The sequence below is a fragment of the Geotrypetes seraphini genome, chromosome 10, assembly GCF_902459505.1.
Source record: "Geotrypetes seraphini chromosome 10, aGeoSer1.1, whole genome shotgun sequence".
Taxonomy (NCBI): Eukaryota; Metazoa; Chordata; class Amphibia; order Gymnophiona; family Dermophiidae; genus Geotrypetes; species Geotrypetes seraphini.
The window spans coordinates 37,314,527-37,337,709 of NC_047093.1; the positions used below are offsets into that span (position 1 = coordinate 37,314,527).

The 23,183-nt window shown below is 42.5% G+C and overlaps 1 protein-coding gene across 6 annotated transcripts in view; it reads left to right on the forward strand.

The window, feature by feature from the left end:
• Positions 1–23,183, forward strand: part of NDEL1 (nudE neurodevelopment protein 1 like 1) — a 102,444-nt gene that overhangs the window by 46,097 nt on the left and 33,164 nt on the right. For all 6 annotated transcript variants that reach the window (XM_033961240.1, XM_033961242.1, XM_033961243.1 and 3 more), the window contains exons 5-8: positions 194–330; positions 3,543–3,716; positions 3,991–4,082; positions 6,967–7,118. In XM_033961240.1, the coding sequence (XP_033817131.1) occupies positions 194–330; positions 3,543–3,716; positions 3,991–4,082; positions 6,967–7,118 (555 nt within the window). The remainder of the gene's footprint in view (positions 1–193; positions 331–3,542; positions 3,717–3,990; positions 4,083–6,966; positions 7,119–23,183) is intronic.

Genomic DNA, 23,183 nt, shown 5'->3' on the forward strand with positions numbered 1-23,183 from the left:
GCGCGAGGCACATCCTGTAGGATGACTGCTATTGGCTGACTATTGACCAGATATTTTTATTGTGTTGTAAAGCTCTCTTTATTATTACATCAAGCTTTTATTTTTTTTATTTTTTAAGTACTTTATAACTTTTCTTCCCACTTGTGTGAGTGAAACAGCAGTTCACTTAAAAAAAAACAATTTTTGTTTCTAGGGCAACAATAGTCTCATTGGAAGATTTTGAACAAAGGCTGAATCAAGCCATTGAGAGAAACGCATTTCTAGAAAGTGAACTTGATGAAAAAGAATCTTTGCTAGTTTCTGTCCAGAGATTAAAGGATGAAGCAAGAGGTATGGTTGAAGAATAATCACATTTACTATTTGCATATATCACCTTAAAATATTCAAATACAATTCTTGCAAGGATTTTGTTTTTATGGAGCTGATGGATTATTCAAGATTCAGGTTCATATATAAGGTAATTAGGATTTTCTTCTTGCAAGAAATTTCTAGAAATAGCAGACATAATAATGGTAAACCACATTTTAAAAGATCTGCCAACACATTATAGTTCTTTAGATTTTGTTTCTTTATTTCCTGCAATTGTCTGCTTTATAGGAGTTGCCCTATTGTTGTTTATGGTACTCTAGCTTTTGTTATATAGTAGAGTTTGTTCAGTTTTGTAATGTATAACTGCCATAGATGGGTTTATTGCTAAAAATTGAACATAAACCATCTGTGATAAGTACCTAATATGCAGTTTGGATACTGCAAATGATATATATATATAACAAACTTAAAGTGACAGTCGTCATTTGTCAGACTGTCCATATCGGGCTCCATGAATGATAGAAACATAGAAACATAGAATATGACGGCAGAAAAGGGCCTACGGCCCAACAAGTCTGCCCACTCATATAACCCTCCCCTCTAAGTTCCTCTTTGAAGTGAGCCCACGTGTTGATCCCATTTGATCTTAAAATCAGTCACGTTACTGGCCTCAACTACCTGAAGTGGAAGATTATTCCAACGGTCGACCACTCTTTCGGTGAAAAAGTACTTCCTAGTGTCACCATGGAATCTCCCTCCCCTGATTTTCAGCGGATGCCCCCTTATCGCCGTAGGGCCTGTAAGGAAGAAGATATCTTCTTCCACCTCAATGCGGCCAGTAACGTATTTGAACGTCTCTATCATGTCACCCCTCTCTCTGCGTTCCTCGAGAGAGTAAAGGTGCAACCTACCTAGTCGTTCTTCATAAGGGACATCCCTGAGCCCTGAGACCATCTTGGTGGCCAATTGTTGAACCGATTCCATTCTTAGCACATCCTTCCGATAGTGTGGTCTCCAAAACTGTACACAGTACTCCAGATGTGGTCTCACCATGGACCTGTACAGCGGCATCACCACCTCGGGCCTTCGGCTGACAAAGCTTCTCCGGATGCAACCCAGCATTTGTCTAGCTTTAGATGAGGCTTTCTCCACCTGATTGGCTGCCTTCATATCTTCACTAATGATTACTCCCAGGTCTCGTTCTGCCACATATGGGTGACATCATTCACGGAGCCCGGTACGGACAGTCTGACAAATGACAACTGTCACTTTAAGTTTGAAAAACTTTGCGACTGCCCGCACTGCACATGTGCGGGTGCCTTCTCACCCGCTGAGGCACGAGATTCCTCAGTTCTTTGTTTTCCGCGGAGCAAAGAAGTTAGTTTTCTTCTGAACTCAGAATGCTACTCTGGTTCGTAAATCTCAGCGTAGCAGCACTCCTCACCAATCTCACCCTGCTGCAAATACTTGTTGTACTATGCAACCACAAATCAATAAAACAATACAAAAATAATTCGTGGTCATGAGAAACTTGAGGCAAGTTTGAAAATTCTTCGATAGAACACAATTCCAGCTCTTGGTCCAGTCCCTAGTCCTAGGTCTTCTAGACTACTGCAACATACTCTATATCCCCTACCCCGCAACCATGTTAAAACAACTACAAACTGTTCAAAACACAGCGCTAAGACTTATCTATTCACTAAGGAAACATGACCACATCACGGCGGCATACCTCGACTCACACTGGCTCCCAATACAAGCAAGAGTACAATTCAAATTCTACTGCCTACTATTTAAAACCATAAATGGAGACAGTCCAAACTACCTCAACCAGACATAGGAGAACCCACAAACTGTTCACGCATCCCCCAATCAGAGACGTCAAACGAAAAAAACTGTACGATGGCCTTCTAGCCACGCAAGCTGCAAAACTGGACTACAAACTCTCCAATTTACTGATAACTACAAATCGTTCAGAAAAGAAATAAAAACCATGCTATTCAAGAAATCCTTGAAGACCAACTAACACCGCAAGACTCATCCCAATTCTCTGAAGCAACCCGCTCTTCTCTTCAATTCCTCTGGAAATGGCCAGATAACTTCTTTTGTAATCCGCCTCGAACCGCAAGGTATTGGTGGAATAGAAATAACTAATATAATGTAAATACTTTAAATACTGAACACAATTTTTCTTGTTTTTCCTATGTTTCTTGTTAATTCATTTGAACTTATTCTTCTTAATCTTTTCTTGCAGAATTCATTGCTAATTTCTTCAATTCATCAAAATTCATTTCTAATGATTCATTTTTAAACTTAGCTTAATTGTGTTGTTGCACTGCTCCCCACCAACGCGTTTCGATTCTTCTTCAGGACGGGGCTAGTGCCACAACTGTAGGGAACAACAAACACATCTCATCAAATCACATACTCTAAACTAGCTGCTGTTTTCCTAATTCATTAAAGACACCGCTTACCAACATACTGAGCTTTTATCAGCTTTGCTTATCCAGCGACCAAAAGATATATTAAAATGGCCGCGGCGTTCCTTGCAAGCTTGATATACACCCTCCCATGACATCATAATTCTTGCAAGCAACGTCGCGGCCATTTTAATATATCTTGGTCGCTGGATAAGCAGAGCTGATAAGCTCAGTATGTTGGTAAGCAGTGAATTTGCAGCAGTTAAGAAATACACAGGGTGAAATTGGTGAGGAGTGCTGCTACGCTGAGATTTATGAACCAGGGTAGCGTTCTGAGACTCCCCAGTATTAAAATCTTTCTAACCATTGGCTTGCAAACTTGATTTTATATGGCAAGAAGGCTTTATTGAATAGTATTGGACTACTTGCTATATAGCCAATTGCTTAATTGTCCTAGGATAGAGCACAGTTACTTATCGTAACAGGTGTTATCCAGGAATAGCAGGCAGATATTATCACATCCCACCTGACTCTCCTGGTTGGCTTCTTAGCTTAAATGGAACTGAGTAAGTAATCTTGTGCCTCGGCAGGCGGGAAGGCACTCGCGCATGTGTGGTGCGGGCAGTCATGAAGTTTTTCAGACTTAAAGTAACAGTTCACGTTAGACTGTCAAAAATCCCTTAGACTGTTTCTAGGGAGTGTGATACATATATCATCTCAACATGCAATGCTTATCTTGAATGGAGATTGCCATTTGAGTTATATGCTTGATGTCTGAATACTGCAAACATAGATGTACTTTGTACTATACAGATTTAAGGCAAGAGCTTGCAGTTCGTGAAAGACAAACTGATGGAATAAGAAAGTCTGCTCCTAGTTCTCCAACTTTAGATTGTGAGAAGATGGATTCTGCGGTCCAGGCCTCTCTTTCTTTACCAGCCACACCAGTTGGAAAAATAGCAGACAGTGGGTTTACTTCACCCAAAGGTTTGTTTTGCAGTAAACTACTTTTCATAAAGCTGTTTATTATAGTCAACCAGCATATCACATGCTTTATAACTACACACTCATTTTAAGTTCTTTCCAGTTATTGGAAAAAAAAATTGTAGTGAAACAAAGCTGAAATTTGACCTTTGTATTTTTTTATTTGGTTTAATAGAAGGTGTTATATTTAACATTAGCTAAGCTTGTGTTTCATTAACATTTGGTAAACATTCAGCTACAGTTTTTTTTTTGTTTGGTTGTTTTTTTTCCCCTTTAGGTATACCAAATGGTTTTGGTACCACACCACTAACACCTTCTGCTAGGATATCTGCACTAAACATTGTAGGGGACCTTTTGCGGAAAGTAGGTGTAAGTATTTCCAGCTCCTATTGTAACTTGTTTTTGTAGTATCTAGCCATTAAAAACATAAAACATAGACTAGCACAGTGTGATCCTTTATTAATTCTAGGCCCCTTTTTGTTAAAGAGAGTATGGTTTTCACACCAAGTTAACTCTTATACTCTAGCACACAAGGAAGCAGGATGGGCTGCCTTAAGCCCTGCATTTTTAGATGTGCGACTCAATTAGATAGAAGATGTTGAAAATCCTGTGCCTAGGGGTACATAAAATGTAAATCTGCTCCTAAGAACCAGGACTGGAATCTGATGCTATGAACTTTCATTTGCAGCTATCTGGACATTTTTTCCCCTTCCTGTCATATCAACAGGAACCCATTTGTGTCATTGCATTGTAATCTTAAGCCCTAAACTTGACTACTGGGTATTTCATGTTGTTGGTGGTGTGGGTGGGGGAGGGAGGTGTTGGCACTGCAAGCTTGCTACCTGAAAGTTAATTTGGATGTGTGTAAAACTGAAGGTTCCCTTAGAATGCCCATTACTTTGGTACTGACTTTGGCCCTTACAATTAACTCATTCATAAAGTTGATAAACAAGAAAGACAGACCCTTCTTAGTTTCCAGAGGGATAGATGAGGTCCATCTTAACAAGTATGTACCAGATACTTTCTCATATCAAGAAAATTGGGAGTGGTAGAGCTGATTCTAGATCTCAGGGACTTAAAACTCTTGACAAATCCAAAATAGATTTTCTAGCAAATATTCTTCTCTTCTTAAATGGGGTTCAAGATCTGAAAGATGTGAACATGTATATAACAATTCATCCAAAGCACAGAAATGTCCTGTGTTATATCCTGGACACTGCATTAGCCTGTCTACAGTACCTCAGGTCTTCACAAAGTGCCTAGCAGTGGACAGCACATCTTAGAATTCAAATATTTTCCTCCTTTGATTACTGTTTGATAGTTTATTTGCAGTTTAGTACTGGCAACAAAGCCCCCTTTACCAGACCCAGGAGTTATATGTTTTTTCTTTCCACCTCCTGCCCCAATGCCTAACAGTCAATCTCTCTCTTTTAAGCCATGCCCTAGCAATCATCCTCACTCAGGCCAGGATTCTCAAAAACCCACGTTAAAAAGCGACGGTCTCCTAATGCAGGCGTTTTGATAGCGAATTGAAAAAATCGAAACATTCTCAAAAAATCACGCATGTAAATGATTTTTTTTTTCTAATTTCTTTATTCATTTTATAACTTACATCAAGTGTACAGTAAATATCAAACAATTATAATACAACATCACTTGAAAAATCTTCAATATCATACATGCATGTAAATGAGATTGGCGGACAGCAGCAAAGATTTGATAAATTTGCATGTTCCCATCACTGGTGATAGCGATGGGCACATGTGCAGAAAATACACTAAAGAAAAAAACCCCCACAACAGTGGGAGAGATGTTCAATCTCTCCCTTCTGTCAACCAACAAACGCCCCCTCACCACCTGCAGCGGGAGAGATACCGATTCTCTCCCTCTGCAAAGAAATCCATGCTGTAGGCGAAACCCCCCTCACCTGCAGCAGGAGAGATGCCAATTCTCTCCCGCTGCGAAGAAACTCATGCCGCCGGCAAATCCCCTCCCTCTCCTTATTTTCAAAGAGATGCACGGAGGGATACAGACTCTCTCCTCCTAGCTGGCCTGCATCTTTGAAAATGGGCCTTACCCTCCCTGGTGCATCTTGGGATGCACCGGGGAGGGGCCTGAGGCTCTGATTAGCCCAAGTTGTTTAAGGCCCCTCCTACCTGGGCCAATCAGAGTCTCAGACCCCTCCCTGGATGCACTGAGAAGGGGCCTATGGCTCTGATTGGCCCAGACGCCCCATAAGAAGGGGCCTTAGGTGTCTGGGCCAATCAGAGCCTTAGGCCTCTTCACGGTGCATCCATGTAGCCCCACGATACTGCCCCTGGAAGTCTCTGCAGCTATTGTCGTCACTGACAGAGCATGGGCAGGAGCAAGTAGGATCACTCCTGCCCCAGTGCAGCTGCTAGACCACCAGGGAAACAAGGTAGGCCTAGGGTCTTTCCTGTGGTCCGGGAGGGGGGCTGGTGTCTGTTCAGGAAAGGCTGGAGGAGGAATGCTGCCTTTCCTTGTCAGGGGGAGGGGGTGCACTGAAGGTATTTTTAAAATTAAAAAAAATTATTGCAGGGGGGCATGCTAACTGTGGGGGAAAGTATCCTGGTTCGGGGGGGAGGGGGCTGGGCTGGGCTGGGCTGATTGTGGTGGCAGAAGCAGAGAAGGAGCACTAGTGGAAGGGAGAGTGATAGGAATAGTACTTCAGGGGGAACTCAAATATAAACTTAGACTCACTGAAGCAATCCAGATAATTGGAGTTCGAATAATCAGCATTGTACTGTGTTCTTTGCCTCTAGCAGATAGTGCAGATGTACTGGTGCAGCAGAATAAAATTTTTGGTAGATGTGGATGTGTGGAACAGGCCTTTAGTCCTGTGGTCAAGCCCTTGGCTGCAGGAACTCTCAGGGATTGGTCTAAAGACCTTTTCTCAGATTCTGGAAGGGAATATGGGGAAGCAGTGGTCCTGCAGGACTATGACCAAAAGAGGGTCCGGATGCCTCAGGCCTCATTCCCTGTACCTCTTTGCTCCTCTGGAACTGTAAACAGAGGGTAGGGTTATTCAGCAACGTTTAGGGGGAAAATGGGGTAACCAGGGTCTAGAGACAGGAGATTCCCTGGCGATAAGTGTTTGGTGCTGACAGGGTGCCGCACAGAGTTAGGAACTTGACACCATTTAATTGTAAAATGAATAGAAAAAAGTATTTGTTAGTTTTATGGCGTGTCCTAATCATAGTCACACTATTTTCTTTCTTTTTCCCCCTTACAGGCCTTAGAATCTAAATTAGCAGCTTGCAGAAATTTTGCAAAGGACCAGGCATCAAGAAAGTCCTATATATCTGGAAATATTAATAGTGGTGTAATGAACAGCAGCAACACAAAGTTTTCTCATTCAGCACATACATCTTATTTTGACAAAGGGTAAGGAATGTTTTAAAACAGTATTCCTTCATTATTACTTCAAGAAGGGTAGTTGTGTTAGTGTGGTAACAGAAATAGCAGAGTATAGTCCAGTCTATTTATTGTGGCAGTTGAGAATGACAGTTCCCTTCTTCAAATGCTAAAATGAAGTCCAGGAGGTGAGTAAGTACTGTATATATGAAGATGGAGTGGATGTGGGGAGAAGAAAAGATAGAGTACAGAAAAGACATTGAGACGTGGAGAGTGTGCAGAGGGAGTGATAACAGCATAATAGGTATTGTGTGATTCATTTGCAGATTAATGTGCATCCTCCCCATGTCCGACCCAATTATCTCCCCCCTACAATGTTAGCACTGATCTTAGAAATATATTAGTGTTGTATTTGAGGGCAAGATGACTGACTCTGTCAGCGGATGGTTATCTTCCTGGGTAATGTCTACAAATGACTTGGTTAGGTGCATAATATCAATTTAATAAAACACATTTTATCTAAATCAGTGGTTCTCAAACCTGTCCTGGGGTACCCCCAGCCAGTCAGGTTTTCAAGTTATCCCTAATGAATATGCTTGAGGTAGATTTGTCTATAATAAAGATGACAGGCATGCAAATCTGCCTCATGTGTATTCATTAGGGATAACTTGAAAACCCAACTGGCTGGGAGTACCCCAAATCAGGTTTAAGAACCACTGATCTAAATAGTAAAATTTGAAGCAGGGCATATATTCTGAGGTCCTTTTCTCCTTCATATTATTTATATGTTTTGATTTTACTACTTAGGTAATAGATTTTTAAGTTGATATTTTCTACTTTTACCTTTCCTGTTTGGTTTTCCTAAATTAGTTTTGTGCATGACATAATAGGAATGAGCTAAATGCATCGGAGATCATCCTTAAAGGATAGCTTGAGAGACAGATCTTCTCATTGTTTGCACTGTATCAGCAAGCTGCTTCCTGAAGTTAATATGTTATGTTATATTCCAGCAATATATCCAGGTGAACTTGAAGATTCTTTTTACTCAGGCTGGTGGTGTATAGTAAAATTTGGAATTGTTGTACCTTTCTGCTATGTTTCTTTGGTCTTTAGTTGCATTTTTTTAGTACTTGAGGATCTTGTCCTTTGCTACACATAGCACAGAATATGCATTTGGTAACAACAGGTCTATTTTTAATGTCACTCATATGCTTTTTTTTCCCTTTATCAGTGTCCAGAATATGCATTTGGTAACAACAGGTCTATTTTTAATGTCACTCATATGCTTTTTTTTCCCTTTATCAGTGTCCAGTTTTCTTGAATCAGTTTTTTTACTGGAAAGAATAGAAAATCCCAGGTGATCCACAAATTCTTCATAATCCCAGTCTTTTTCTTGTCCAAAATGTTGTAGTTTTTGTTCATTTTTCAGTAGATGAAACTCTACTACTACCAATCTTCATAATGCTACTAGATGTACGCAGTGCTGTACATTAAACATGTAAGAGACAGTCCCTGCTTGACAGAGTTTATAGTGATGGAATTCAAAAAAGCATGGGATGAACACGGAGGATCTCTAATTAGAAAATGAATGGTATACAACAAACTAAGGCTGGTACTGGGCAGTTTTGAACGGTCTGTGTCCCATATATGACAATTCGGTTTAGGATGGACTGGGGAGGGCTTTGATGGAAGCTCTAGTGATTTGGAACATGAGGACAGTGCTAAACCACAGGATGGTTAGGATAGAAGGCTAGAATGAGCTTTGATGGCAATTCCGGTAGTGGGAACCTAAAGACTGTACTGGGCGGACTTCCACAGTCTGTGGTACAGAAATATTAAAGAATGTATAATATAAATGAATGTATAATGTGTGCAGACTGGAAGAACCATTCAGATCTTTATCCCAGAACAAGCAGGCAGCATATTCTCACACATGGGTGATGTCAGCCTGGTATGAACAGTGCAAAAGTGTACTGTCACTTTAACTTCCTAGAAGTTTTAAGACTACCCTCCCTTCCTTCCCAATGTTGGCTCACAGGACCATTAGTTCTTAGTTTTCTGCAGAGCTAACAAGACGTGTGTCAGAGTCTCCAATTGTGCTACTTTTTTCCCCTTTTTTTGTGCCTTCCCATATTGGTTTTCTTCATGAATTTACTTTTCTTTGATATTACTACTATCCTTTGATCTCACTTCGGTGGTTTTCCCCCCCAATGTCAAAGCCTTCTACTTGCTTCAAGAGATGCTCTCGGTGCAATAGGATGAAGTTTCAGGTTTATCTAAAAATTTGATATACCGCCTTATTAAAAATTCAAAGCAGTTTTACATAATATAAAACAGAGTATAATAAAAACATACATTAAGAACAAATTACAAACAATGCTACAAACAATCAAACGCACTGATGAACATAAACTTACCGATACAAGATGGAGAAGGGCAGAAATACAATTTGTATGAAGGGAAAGAGTGGGGAAGAGGGATCAAGACAAAAAGAAGGGGAACAAAGTATAAAAAGTCTAGAATTATGTAAAATAAGCTAAAATGATTAAAAGATGACAAGGGTATTAAATAATAATAATAATAATAAACTTTTATTAATAATGACAGGAGTCGCCATTCAGCATATCATCAAAAATTGGAAAAACTACACAAGACTTAATTACACCTTCTGGTGTAATTCATTGTGTCATATATATATAAAATGGAAAGAATAATTGCTATACAAAAAGAGAATTATAATAACTTTAAGAAGATTTGGGGGCCATTGACCATTTATTGTAATGATTAGATGCCGTTTTACATTGAAAATATAATTATAATTATGGGAGGGGGGTTTATAGTTATAATATAGATTTAATCAATAATTATGAAGATAGCATATATATATGTTAACTTTTTATTATATCTTTGAATAGGGTGGTTCGGGGAGGGGGATAATTTATGTACTTCAGATGATAATAGAAAGAATTTCAAGTGATGTGTATGAATTAATTGATGTAATATTGTACACTTGATGGAAGATGAAAAAAATGAATAAAGAATTTGAAAAAAAAAAAAAAGATGGCAAGGAACAGATTTCCATTACCGTCCTTTAAAGGACTATCATACTTTTAAATTTATCAAGGGATTTAATTTCTCTTACATAATTTGGTGCTGAATTCCAGATGGTGAAAGGCTCAGGAGTAATCTAAGGAAATACTGTTTTACAGTAAGAGTGGTAGATGTGTGGAACAGTTTCTTGGAAGAGGTGGTGGAGACAGAGACTGCATCTGAATTCAAGAAAGCGTGGAATAGGCACGTGGGATCTCTTAGAGGGAGGAAGAGATAATGGTTACTGTGGATGGGCAGACTGTATGGGCCATTTGGCCTTTATCTGCCATCATGTTTCTATGTCTTCAGTGCCTTGGTCCTGAGCACTTGGTAGACTCTTGTCAATGTTGTTCAAAGTTACAAAAATGTTCTTTGAAGGCTCAACATCTGAAGCAAGAGAAACTTTTTGGACTTCAATATTCATCACATGTCCTCTACACCCGATGTTGACACCACATCGAAGTCACCACAATCACTGCATCAATTGACATCAACTTCCTCAGCACCGATACTGACACCATCAAGTAAACAAGCTAAAAAGGATTCCCATGCCTCACCTCACCAAACGACACCAACATCTCTAGCATTGAGTAAGTTAATGCATGCCAAATGGTGTTGCCAGCAGTCTCGCTCTCCATTGCTTACTGAAGTGTCATCTTGATATCGAGGTCACCAACGCCTCAACACCCTGTACCATCCATGGTACTGCATCCCACCAATTAGGATAAGCTTTGAGAGCTGCTTCAACAGGAGCTAGCATCGATGCTTCGAGGCCAATTGAAGACAACTGCTGCACTGACTCCTCCGATACCAGCCCAGCCTGAGCACAGTTCAATGAGGCTTTACAGAATCCGTGCCTCAAGGCACAAGTTTTCCATAAAGAATCATTCTTTATAATACCGAGGGCCTCAAAATTGTACCTGGTGAGCCGCCCTTGGGCTGTGAGTTTGAGACCACTAACCTAGACATAGGACACCACTGAAGAGCAAATGGGTCAAGCTCTTTCTGTGCTTATGAAATCTGAACCAAGAGTTGCACTTTTTGATGCACTTGACTTTGAGCACCTCCCAAGAGAATGTTTAAAACTCCCAATCCATGACCTCATAAGGGACTTCATGTTGAAAACCTGGAAGACTCCCCCTGCATATAACAATGGCTCCATCCAAATTGAATTCCCTTTACAGTGGACAGTCATGTCCTGACTTTAATAGGCCACAATTGCAGCATCAGTCTCTTCTGGTTGAATCAGTTTTGAAGAGGTCGTCCACCTCTAGATCATAGCGCATGGCCACTAGGATGATCTTGGGGCTTAAGGATTTCTCATACGAGGACAGGCTGCACAGATTGCGGCTATACTCTCTCGAAGAGCGTAGGGAGAGGGGAGACATTTAAGTACATCACTGGCCGCATAGAGGTGGAAGACAACATTTTCTCTTTCAAGGGTCCGTCAGCCACAAGAGGACATACGCTGAGAATCAGGGACGGGAAATTTCATGGGAATACCAGGAAGTACTTCTTCACAGAAAGAGTGGTAGACCATTGGAACAAACTCCCAGAGCAGGTGATCGCGGCCAGCAGCAAACAAGATTTTAAGAATAAATGGGATGCCCACGTCGGATCTTTACGAGGGCAGTGTAGAGGTGATGCCACCTGTGAGCGACCCCTTAGGAGGTTGTTAGGGGAGGGTTAAAGGAGTGGGCAGACTTGATGGGCTATGGCCCTTTTCTGCCGTTATCTTCTATGTTTCTATGCCACTGCACGTCCAAATAGGGGAAGTCATATGTTGGATAAGTTTGGTTGTAAGCTATTTCAAAATGTGATGCTTACTAGCCACACCCCCAGCTATGCTTTCTATATGACATTCTGTTTTAAGCACTTAGTTCAACGCCTGTCTCATTATGAACAATTCATCCTGTAGACCAGCTTCCTGACTTTCAGCAAACTTCACATGATCTCCAAATTCTTGTTTTCCATACTTCGAGCATTAGTTTATACTGTTTTCCAGTCATTGCTCCCTTTTGCCATTTGTGTAGAGGTAGTTAGTGATTCACTTACTTGAGGGCTTATTCTCATATGAGAAAAGACTAAAGAGGTTAGTGCTCCTCAGCTTGCAAAAGAGATGGCTGAGGGAGAGATATGATTGAAGTCTACAAAATCCTGAGTGGTGTAAGTGAATCAATTTTTAGCTCATCAAAAATTACAAAAACTAGGGGACACTCGAAGTTACAAATACTTTTAAAACCAATGGGAGAGAATATTTTTTCACTAAGAGAATAGTTAAGTTCTGGAATGTGTTGCTAGAGGATATGGTAACAGTGGTTAATGTAGCTGGTTATAAAAAAGGTTTGGACAAGTTCCTGGAGGGAAACGTCTGTAGTCTACTATTGAGACAGACACAGGTATCTGTAACATGGAATGTTGCTGCTATTTGGTTTTTTGCCAGGTACTTGTGACCTGAGTTGGCCACTGTGTAAACAGGATACTGGGCTAGATGGACCATTTGTCTGACCCAGTATGGCTAATCTTATGTAAATGTTTCAGGACAGGTGTAAAACAAATACATAGGATGTTAAAATGAACAGAAGTCAGATAAAATACTCCCCCCCCCCCGGGCAAAAGCCACCTAAAGAGCCCAAATGATCACAACCCTAGTCTGTTGGTATTTGGTTAGGCAAGTGGGTGGTAATCTTCTGTTGATTACCTTGGTCATGCATAGTGGTGATGATCTTGGTGCCTTTTGAAGATGCATCTTTTATCAAAAGTGACCTTCAAATCATGATATGACGTGATTGTTCCATGCCCTGTTCTAAAACACTTCCAGGAGAAATTTGATTAATCTTACCATGCTAATGTAATTTTGAAAGTTTTTTTGTAATATCGCTGTCTGTATACAGTCCTCTGTAAACCGCTCTGAACTGTTTGTGGTATTGCAGTATATAAAAATAAAGTTGTTATTATTATTATTATTATTGAAATAGTTCTGGGAAAGAAAAGGTTTTTCATTTCAGATATTTCTCCAGTTCTGGGGTTCCAAGCAGTCTGAGACTGAATAAGCAATTGTTCTTTTTCAAGTCTACTGCATGCCTCCAGATTAAGCCAGATGTGTCATTGGATTGATACGGCCAGGTGTATTAGATGCAAGGCAAGCATTTCAGCACCGAGCACAGTGCAGTTCAGATGACATAAGTCAGCACAACAAGCTGGAATTAAGTTAGTCTATGATGCACTGGGTATATTAAGGTGGGGGTGGGGTTTACCTTTTACAGTTGCGTGAAAACTCTGGATAAGCAATGTTCCTTTTTGCAGGCAAAGATAAGGATTTGAGTAGAGTCTTTGCATCTTTGCAAGAGTGGATGGATGCTGGCTTTTGTCATAAGTTTTCTTTTGAAAATTGGCTAACTGAAATCATGGCATTTAAAACAGGAAGTACAACTGCTCACACTAGCTGTTTTTCTGTTGCAAATATAGTTTCCTCTTTCATCTATGTTCTTAAACCCAGAGTTGTAATGAGGAAGTTAGAGCTGTTGAAGTTTTGCAGACTGGTGAGTGCACTGTCTGCATCTGCTACTGCAGTGTTTTGGCTGTGACAAAATACAGCAAATTTCATTCTACAAACCATTCCTATCATCTGTATTTGCTCAGTGTGTTTTCATTTTTTTTCTCTTGAGAGGAAATGCTTCAAGATTGATATCAATACAGTGAAGTCTTTTGAGAAATAATGAAAGCTGCCCATATTGCTCAAAAAGATAATCTCATGGGATCTCTTGGAGAGAGAAAGAGATAATGGTTATTGCGGATGGGCAGACTAGATGGGCCATTTGGCCTTTATCTGCTGTCATGTTTCTATGCAACAAAAAAATGCAGTCATGACTTCTACAACCACATTTTTTCCATCAGATCTTTTAGCCAACTCATAATGATAGTATAATGTCTTTTAACTGCAAAATCACTTCTCTGTTTCTCACCTTCTGTAAAGTCCTCAGTTGTGACTAGAATGTTTGTTTGCATGATCTGTGTCTTCTTTTAGATGTAAAACTTTGTGCATGTTGATAAATTTCTAGTAGTTGAACAGTTTCATGAAAGCAGAGAAAAGATTATCATGTACATTCAGAAATCCTATAATAATTTCCATTTTTATGAGTTTGTGCCATGCATTGAATGTGAGTTACAAACTGGTGGCATAACACAAGCACTACTGTAAGAGTGAATAAGCAAATTTTGTATTTCATTTGTTTGTAAACCTTTCTTCATGTCAGTTAAAATATTTTTTTTAAAAAGGAAACCTTGGAATCAAAGAATTGCCAATGCAAACTTTACGATAAAAAACAAGTCTAAGAGAAGGACTTGACATGGTGCTGTGTTTCAGTGCACCCACTTGCATTGGAAAGCACAATAATCTCTAGAACCACAGATAAAACCAAACAAAACAAATAAAATTAAAAATATATACATTGTATGAATCTTCTAGAGGCTGTCTGTTGATTCTATAAATGTAATAGTTGAACTATGTCAGAGGTGGAATAGGGTTTCTCCGGAGACAAGCAGGAGATAATGCAGGCACACTTGTTGGTGAAGTCTTCTGACTGAACCTTGTATCGCTGTTCATCCCTAGCTATAGTAAGCTTTAAGCTTACTGAGCATGTGGAGGATGCCCTACTTCTAAAGCCCCTCCCCCTTATCCTGTCAGTTTTTTCTTCAACTTCTCCTATACAGTTGCAGCTATCCCCTCTCTTCACAAAAATAAAAACAACTTAGAGGAAGCCAAAGAGCTTTCTTCATTTTTAAGCTTACTTTTTCTTTAAAAAAAAGAATAAAGTGGAATAAGCTGTCAATACAGGAAGCCTGTCAGAAAAAAGAATAAAGTTAAACGTGAGTAGCTGTTTTTAAACTGCCAGTTTTCATTTATATTCTTTTTAATTTGGTGGTCTTTAGGACCACGAAGACACTTTTTTCATCTCTGCGGCAGCCATGGATAACAGCGCTCCTTTGCTTTTTCGCACTGTGCCGTCCAAGAAGTGCTCAAAGCCGCTAACATCGCAGCTCCCTCCCTCCTCCAAGGGCCCTGACTTGGTACCAATAGGGGAGGGAAGCACATTACTACCACTGCCGACAGGAAATAAAAAATCGGCACTGGTGATGCCTCAGAAGAAAAAAAGCTCCCGGTGTTACAAAGGTGTGACACCCCCTCTTCACCAGTGGCAGCTTCGATGGCACGTTCCTTGCTGAAAGATTCAGGGACTGCTCCATTCAGTGTAAACACTTCAGAGGGAGCTCTTGCAGGCCCAGTTTTGGCTTTGCAGTCCTTTTTTTTTCTAATCAGGCTGCAAGAAACGCTTTCAACATTGGGAGCTTCAGCAAACCAGGTAAAAACCCGGGCAAAGACCAAACGGGTTGCCTCTCTAGCATCGTTAGGCCCTGAACAGGTACCTTACTACCAGAGCCTCCTTCTCTAGCTCCTGAGTCTGTTCAGTCACTCAATTTTTTTCTGCGTTTTACAGAAGTTTATGCAGGATAGTGCTGCTTTGCTACAGCTTTCTATTACTGCTGTTACTATTTCTCTTCTGGAAGCCCTGTAATGTCCTAGTTGTGTGGAGCAAATTCCTGCAGACCACCTGGTAGATATTCCTTAGGATGTAACTTGGGGACCTTGTACCCCCATATTCTCATCTGCAGCTCAGGGATCATCATCTCTCAAAGACTGGTCAGGCCATGTTGAGGTCATTGATTTAGAGCTAGACCAGCCTGCACTGCCTCTTCTGCAGTCAGCTTTAACAGAGGAGTATTACTATCCAAAATTTTAACAAAAGGTATCTTCTCCTTTGAGTCTAAATCAGACCACAACAGCCACAGGCAGTAAGGAGTTTCAAGCTACCTTCAGTCCTGTAAGACTCCAGTGAAGGAGATTATCTCCCTACCAGTGCATCAGATCCTGCAAGATCTACAACTGGATAATTGGCAGAAGCCCCCTCTCATAAGCACATAAGCATTGCCTCTGCCGGGTCAGACCAAGGGTCCATCGTGCCCAGCAGTCTGCTCCCACGGCGGCCCCCCAGGTCCGTTACCTGTAATTGGTCCTTACCTAAATTATTCATCCCCTATTCATTTAGTACCTGTACCTATACCCTTCAATCCCCTTCTCCTTCAGGAAGTCATCCAATCCTTTTTTGAAGCCCAATATTGTATTCTGCCCTATCACCTCCTCTGGGAGCGCAATCCAGGTGTCCACCACCTTCTGAGTGAAGAAGAACTTCCTAGCGTTCGTTTTGAATCTGTCTCCTTTCAGTTTTTCTGAATGCCCTCTTGTTTTTGTTGGCCCAGTTAGCCTGAAGAATCTGTTCCTCTCCACCTTCTCTATGCCTTTCATGATTTTATAAGTCTCTATCATATCCCCTCTAAGTCTCCGTTTCTCCAGGGTAAAGAGCCCCAGCTTCTCCAACCTTTCAGCATATGAAAGGTTTTCCATGCCCTTTATCATCCTTGTCGCTCTTCTTTGGACCCTCTTGAGTATCGCCATATCCTTCTTAAGGTACGGCGACCAGTACTGGACACAATACTCCAGATATGGGCGAACCATCGCTCGATACAATGGTAGAATAACCTCCTTCGTTCTGGTAGTAATACCCTTTTTGATTATGCCCAACATTCTGTTCGCTTTCTTTGAGGCTGCTGCACATTGCGCCGCTGACTTCCTTGATCTATCCACCAATACCCCCAAGTCTTTTTCTAGGCTGCCTCCCTCCCATCATATAGCTGTACATTGGGTTCCCCTTCCCCACATGCAAGACCTTACATTTTTCTACATTGAAGCTCATCTGCCATCTCTTTGCCCACTCACTCAGTCTGTTCAGGTCTCCTTGTAATTCTTTGCAATCCTCAACAGTTCTGACTCTACTGGAGAGTTTTGTGTCATCCGCGAATTTTATAACTTGCACTTTGTCCCTGTTTCCAGGTCATTTATGAATATATTGAACAGCAGTGGTCCCAACACTGACCCCTGTGGGACCACACTTGTGACCCCTTTCCAGTCAGAGTAGTGTCCCTTTACTCTTACCCTCTGTTTCCTATCCGCTAGCCAATTTCTGATCCATCTATGCACGTCCCCTACCACCCCATGGCTCCACAGTTTCCTCAGTAGGCGCTTGTAGGGTACTTTGTCAAAGGCTTTTTGGAAATCGAGATATACAATGTCTATGGGGTCACCCTTGTCCAATTGCTTGCTTATCCCCTCGAAGAAATGCAGTAGGTTAGTTTGGCATGATCTTCCTTTGCAGAAACCATGCTGGCTTGTTCTCATCAGATTATTATTTTCTAAATGCTCATTGATACTTTCCTTGATCAAGGATTCGGCCATCTTTCCCGGAACTGAGGTTAAGCTTACCAGTCTGTAGTTGTCTGGGTCGCCCCTCGATCACTTTTTGAAGATAGGTGTAACGTTCGCTATCCTTCAGTCCTCTGGGATTACCCCTGTTTTCAGGGTTAGTCTGGCAGCCACCTCTTTTTCCTCCTTCACCACTCCCTTCCTGTTGCCCTCATCCAGAGGTCCTACCTCCTCCCTCGCCGGCAGCTTTCCTTTCACATATCGGAAGAGTGGTTTAAAATTTCGTGCTTCTTCAGCTAGTCTCTCCTCGTATTCTTTCTTTGCTATTCTGACCACTTGGTGACACTCTTTTTGTTGCTTCTTGTGCTCTCTCCAATTTTGTTCAGTTCGATCCTTTTTCCACATCCGAAACGACCTTTTCTTGTCACATATCACTTTCTTTACTTCTGTTGTTATCCATGCTGGGTCTTTTGCTCGATTCTTTTTGCATCCTTTTCTAAATCTGGATATATACTGGTTTTGCGCCTCGTTTACTGTGTCTTTGAATAAGGACCAGGCTTGCTCCACAGTCTGCACTTTCTTGGAGCTGTGTTTGAGTTTTTTCCTCACCATTCTTCTCCATGGCTTTTAAACATCTTAAGCTAAAGTAGAAAAGGCACCTGGTCGTGACCTTCAGCTCCCTCACCAATCTATGGTCTCGGAGTTGGCTATCAAAAGATCCAAGGCATCAAAACATAGAAGCATGATGGCAGATAAAGGCCAAATGGCCCATCTAGTCTGCCCATCCGCTGTAACCATTATCTCTTTGTCTCCCGCCTTTCCTCCAAAGTATACAGATTGAGATCTTTAAGTCTGTCCCCATACGCCTTATCACGAAGGCCACACACCATTTTAGTAGCCTTCCTCTGGACCGACTCCATCCTTTTTATATCTTTTTGAAGGTGCGGCCTCCAGAATTGTACACAATATTCTAAATGAAGTCTCACCAGTCTTATACAGAGACATCAGTACCTCCTTTTTCTTTCTGGCCATATCTCTCCCTATGCATCCTAGCATCCTTCTAGCTTTCACCGTCACCTTTTCCACCTGTTTGGCCACCTTAAGATTATCACATACAGTCACACCTTAGTCCCGCTCTTCCGTCATGCACATCAGTTCTTCACCCCCTAAACTGTACCATTCCCTTGGGTTTTTGCAGCTGAAATGCATGGCCTTGCATTTCTTAGCATTAAATTTTAGCTGCCAAATTTAGCTGCCAAACGCCTAGTAATGCACCTCCAGGGAAAGAATGCCGTTTTTTAGATTCTACTGGCTGTAAGGTATACTAGGGCTCTATGCTTTCATCAAAAATCATGGCCCATCAGCTTCAAATCTTACACTTCCAACATTCAGTTCTACAGCAACTTAATATGGCTTCACCTGAGACTATTCCTAAACTTCATGCGACTCTACAAGGATTCACTTATTTGTTAAAGACCAATTATAACGCTTATGATATGACGACTAGGACAGCGGCAGTGGCTATAGCTGCCAGACATATGGCATGTCTTAGGGCATCAGACCTTAGGGAAGATCTTCATGATAGGCTGGCAGATGCTCCCTGTTTAGGAGACAGCCTGTTTGGAGAAAAGGTGCAAGCCACCATTTCACTTTTAAAAAGGATTCTTTGACTACTGAGATTTCAGTGCACCCTTTGGATCAATCTCAACAATTTTGTCGCCCTTCCTCTACTTTTTCTTTTCATAGAGCATATCAGCAACAGTTTTTTCAGCAATATTATCCTCAACTACGTTTTGTTCCTTACAACAGGATCAGCTTGCAATGAGCACAGCCTTCTTCTTACATGCCAAAGCAATGTCCTAGAAGACTGTAAGTAACCTTCTGCTTCTCAGCTACCTGCACTAAAACCCTCGCCTAGCTTTTGACCATTTGCTAGTGGAAGGGCAGCTAACTCACTTCTCAGCTTGGCAGGACATCACAACAGATCAATTGGTCCTCAGCATTGTGTCTCAGGGGTATTTGCTAAATTTCCTACCCCATATCCTACCCTCTCAGAATCCACCACCATCAACAGTTCCTCCTCAGCACATTCCATAACTTGCAGCAGAGTTATCTCTTCTTCTGCAGAACAATGCTATAGAAAAGGGTTCCACTACTGCAAATAAATCGGGGATTTTATTCAAACCTTTCCTTGATAACCAAGAAGATGCAAAGACTTTGATCAATCCTTGATCTCAGACCTCTCAATACTTGCCTCAAGAGAGAAAAGTTCAGAATGATTCTTCCCTTGATCAAACAACATGATTGGTTAGTCGCCCTAGACGTCAAGGATGCTTACACTCTCATCCCCATACATCCTTCCCACTGGCACTTCATATGTTTCAAGTTTCTCAATATACATTTCCAGTACAAAGTCCTGCCCTTTGGCCTATTGTCAGCACCACGGGTATTCACAAAGTGCCTGGCTGTGGTAGTGGCGCATTTGCGAAAACAGCAACCTATAGTTTTTCCTTACCTAGATGATTGGCTATTGTAGGCCCATTACAAAGACCATCTACTACTCACCATCCAAATCACAGTGCACACCTCGCAAACACTGGGATTCATAATCAACCTCGCAAAGTCCAAGCTAACTCCAGTTTGTTCTCTCACGTTCATTGGAGCACTCTTGGACACCATCTCTGCAAGAGCCTAGCTTCCTCAAAGACATCAAGCCATAATCAAGCTGGTAGACCAAGTAAGACAGTCGTCTTCCCTACTCAAACTGTATTACATCTATTAGGCCACATGGTAGCATCGCTTTTGCTGGTGCCACATGCCAGATTCCAGATGCGTCCACTACAGTGGCACCTGAAGCTACACTGAAATCAACACCTCCATCCACTTTCAAAGCTGATTCCTCTGCCTTCAAAGATCAAAGATTCTCTCCTGTGGTGGATTCATTCCACCTTCCTGCAAAAGGGATGTTGGTTCCAACTTCCACTGCCATTACTTACCATAACCACCGATGCTTCCAATCAAGGCTGGAGGGTGAATCTCAATAGCCTCAAGACTCGGGGTCAGTGGTCAACAAACGAAAAGACCCTGCATATCAATCACTTGGAACTCCAAGCAGTCTATTATGCTCTTCAAGCCTTCCGTCCGTAGATTTCCAAAAGAAACATTCTCATTCAGAGGGACAATCAAGTGGCTATGTTTTATATAAACAGGCAGGGAGGCTCGAGATCCTTCAACTCTACAGGGAAGCTTACTGTCTATGGAACTACGCTCTTTACTTAAAGTAGACCGAGGTAAAATAACATTATTCGTCGATGACGCCAAACTAAGCAATGTAGTGGGCAAAAGCACAACGGACAAAAACTCAATGCCCGACAACATGATGCACGATCTACTCCTACTGGAGCGCTGGTCTAGGACCTGGCAACTCAGCTTCAATGCCAAAAAATGCAAAGTTATGCACCTGGGTAGCCAAAATCCATGCAGCACTTATACCCTTAATGGCGAGATCTTAACAAGAATGGTAGCAGAACGAGACTTAGGGGTGATCGTCAGCGAGGACATGAAGGCTGCCAATCAAATGGAGCAAGCTTCATCCAAGGCAAGACAAATCATGGGTTGCATACGCAGGGGTTTCGTCAGCCGTAAGCCAGAGGTCATTATGCCATTGTATAGATCCATGGTAAGGCCCCACCTGGAATACTGTGTGCAATTCTGGAGGCCGCATTATCGCAAAGATGTGCTGAGACTGGAGTCGGTCCAGAGAATGGCCACCCGGATGGTCTCGGGACTCAAGGATCTCCCGTACAAAGAACGGTTAGATAAATTAAAGCTATACTCACTCGAGGAGCGCAGAGAGAGGGGAGACATGATCGAGACGTTCAAGTATCTCACGGGCCGCATCGAGGCAGAGGAAGATATCTTCTTTTTCAAGGGTCCCACGGCAACAAGAGGGCATCCGTGGAAAATCAGGGGCGGGAAACTGCAAGGTGACACCAGGAAATTCTTTTTTACTGAAAGGGTGGTTGATCGCTGGAATGGTCTTCCACTTCAGGTGATTGAGGCCAGCAGCGTGCCTGATTTTAAGGCCAAATGGGATTGACACGTGGGATCTATTCACAGGGTAAAGGTAGGGGAGGGTCATTAGGGTGGGTAGACTGGATGGGCCGTGGCCTTTATCTGCCGTCTATTTCTATGTTTCTTGCAGTCTATATTCCAGGGAAGCACAATGTCTTGGCAGACTCCCTTAGCAGGAAACTCTATCCTCATGAGTGGACCCTAAATCTGGCTGTCCTTCAAGACATTTTTCAGCAGTGGGGGACTCCCCAAGTGGTCTGTTCGCTTCTCAGATCAATGCACAATGCAGCCTGTTTTCAAGTTTTTATTAAAATTTGATTGATCGCTTATCCAATTTCTAAGCGAATTTACAGGATAAAAATCCACAGAAAACACACAGAAAACATGATGAAAAATAAAACAATGCCATTGACATTAACAGGGACAATATAATTAAAAGAAACATCATCTAATGAATGGCATAATGAGGGGGGACAGATGTAATGGTCAAACGTGAGACAAAAGGGACTAAAGGAGAGAAAATTACCAGCTTGTTCTCCAGGCTTCCTGCGAGGTGAGGTGCGTGGGAGCTCTGCTCCGCCCCTCACTTGAACACCGGGAGACCTCGGACCTACAAAACCAACCCTCCGAACGGCGTGCAGCCTTTTGCTGCCATTACCAGCTTGTTCTCCAGGCTTCCTGCGAGGTGAGGTGCGTGGGTGCTCTGCTCCGCCCCTCACTTGAACACCGGGAGACCTCGGACCTACAAAACCAACCCTCCGAACGGCGTGCAGCCTTTTGCTGCCATTACCAGCTTGTTCTCCAGGCTTCCTGCGAGGTGAGGTGCGTGGGAGCTCTGCTCCGCCCCTCACTTGAACACCGGGAGACCTCGGACCTACAAAACCAACCCTCCGAACGGCGTGCAGCCTTTTGCTGCCATTACCAGCTTGTTCTCCAGGCTTCCTGCGAGGTGAGGTGCGTGGGTGCTCTGCTCCGCCCCTCACTTGAACACCGGGAGACCTCGGACCTACAAAACCAACCCTCCGAACGGCGTGCAGCCTTTTGCTGCCATTACCAGCTTGTTCTCCAGGCTTCCTGCGAGGTGAGGTGCGTGGGTGCTCTGCTCCGCCCCTCACTTGAACACCGGGAGACCTCGGACCTACAAAACCAACCCTCCGAACGGCGTGCAGCCTTTTGCTGCCATTACCAGCTTGTTCTCCAGGCTTCCTGCGAGGTGAGGTGCGTGGGAGCTCTGCTCCGCCCCTCACTTGAACACCGGGAGACCTCGGACCTACAAAACCAACCCTCCGAACGGCGTGCAGCCGTTCGGCGTGCCGACAAAGGCGCACGACAAAGGCGCATGCGCCTTTGTGAGCGCCTTCGTGAGACGCCCTTTCAACCCACTACGTGACCGCCGAAAGCCTTCCTGCCTTTTCAGGTCCTGGTTCGGGCGGACCTGCCTACCTCTTCACCTGACCTTTCCTTCAGCCCTCGAGGCCGCTGAATAGTCTCTCCTCCCCCAGCGACTCCACAAAAACAGAGGAAAGAGGTAGCTTTCCAACATCTTGCTCCCCCCTCATTGCTCTAAGTTCCTCCCCCCCCTCCCTCTTTGAATTTTTGTTAGACTCAAATCG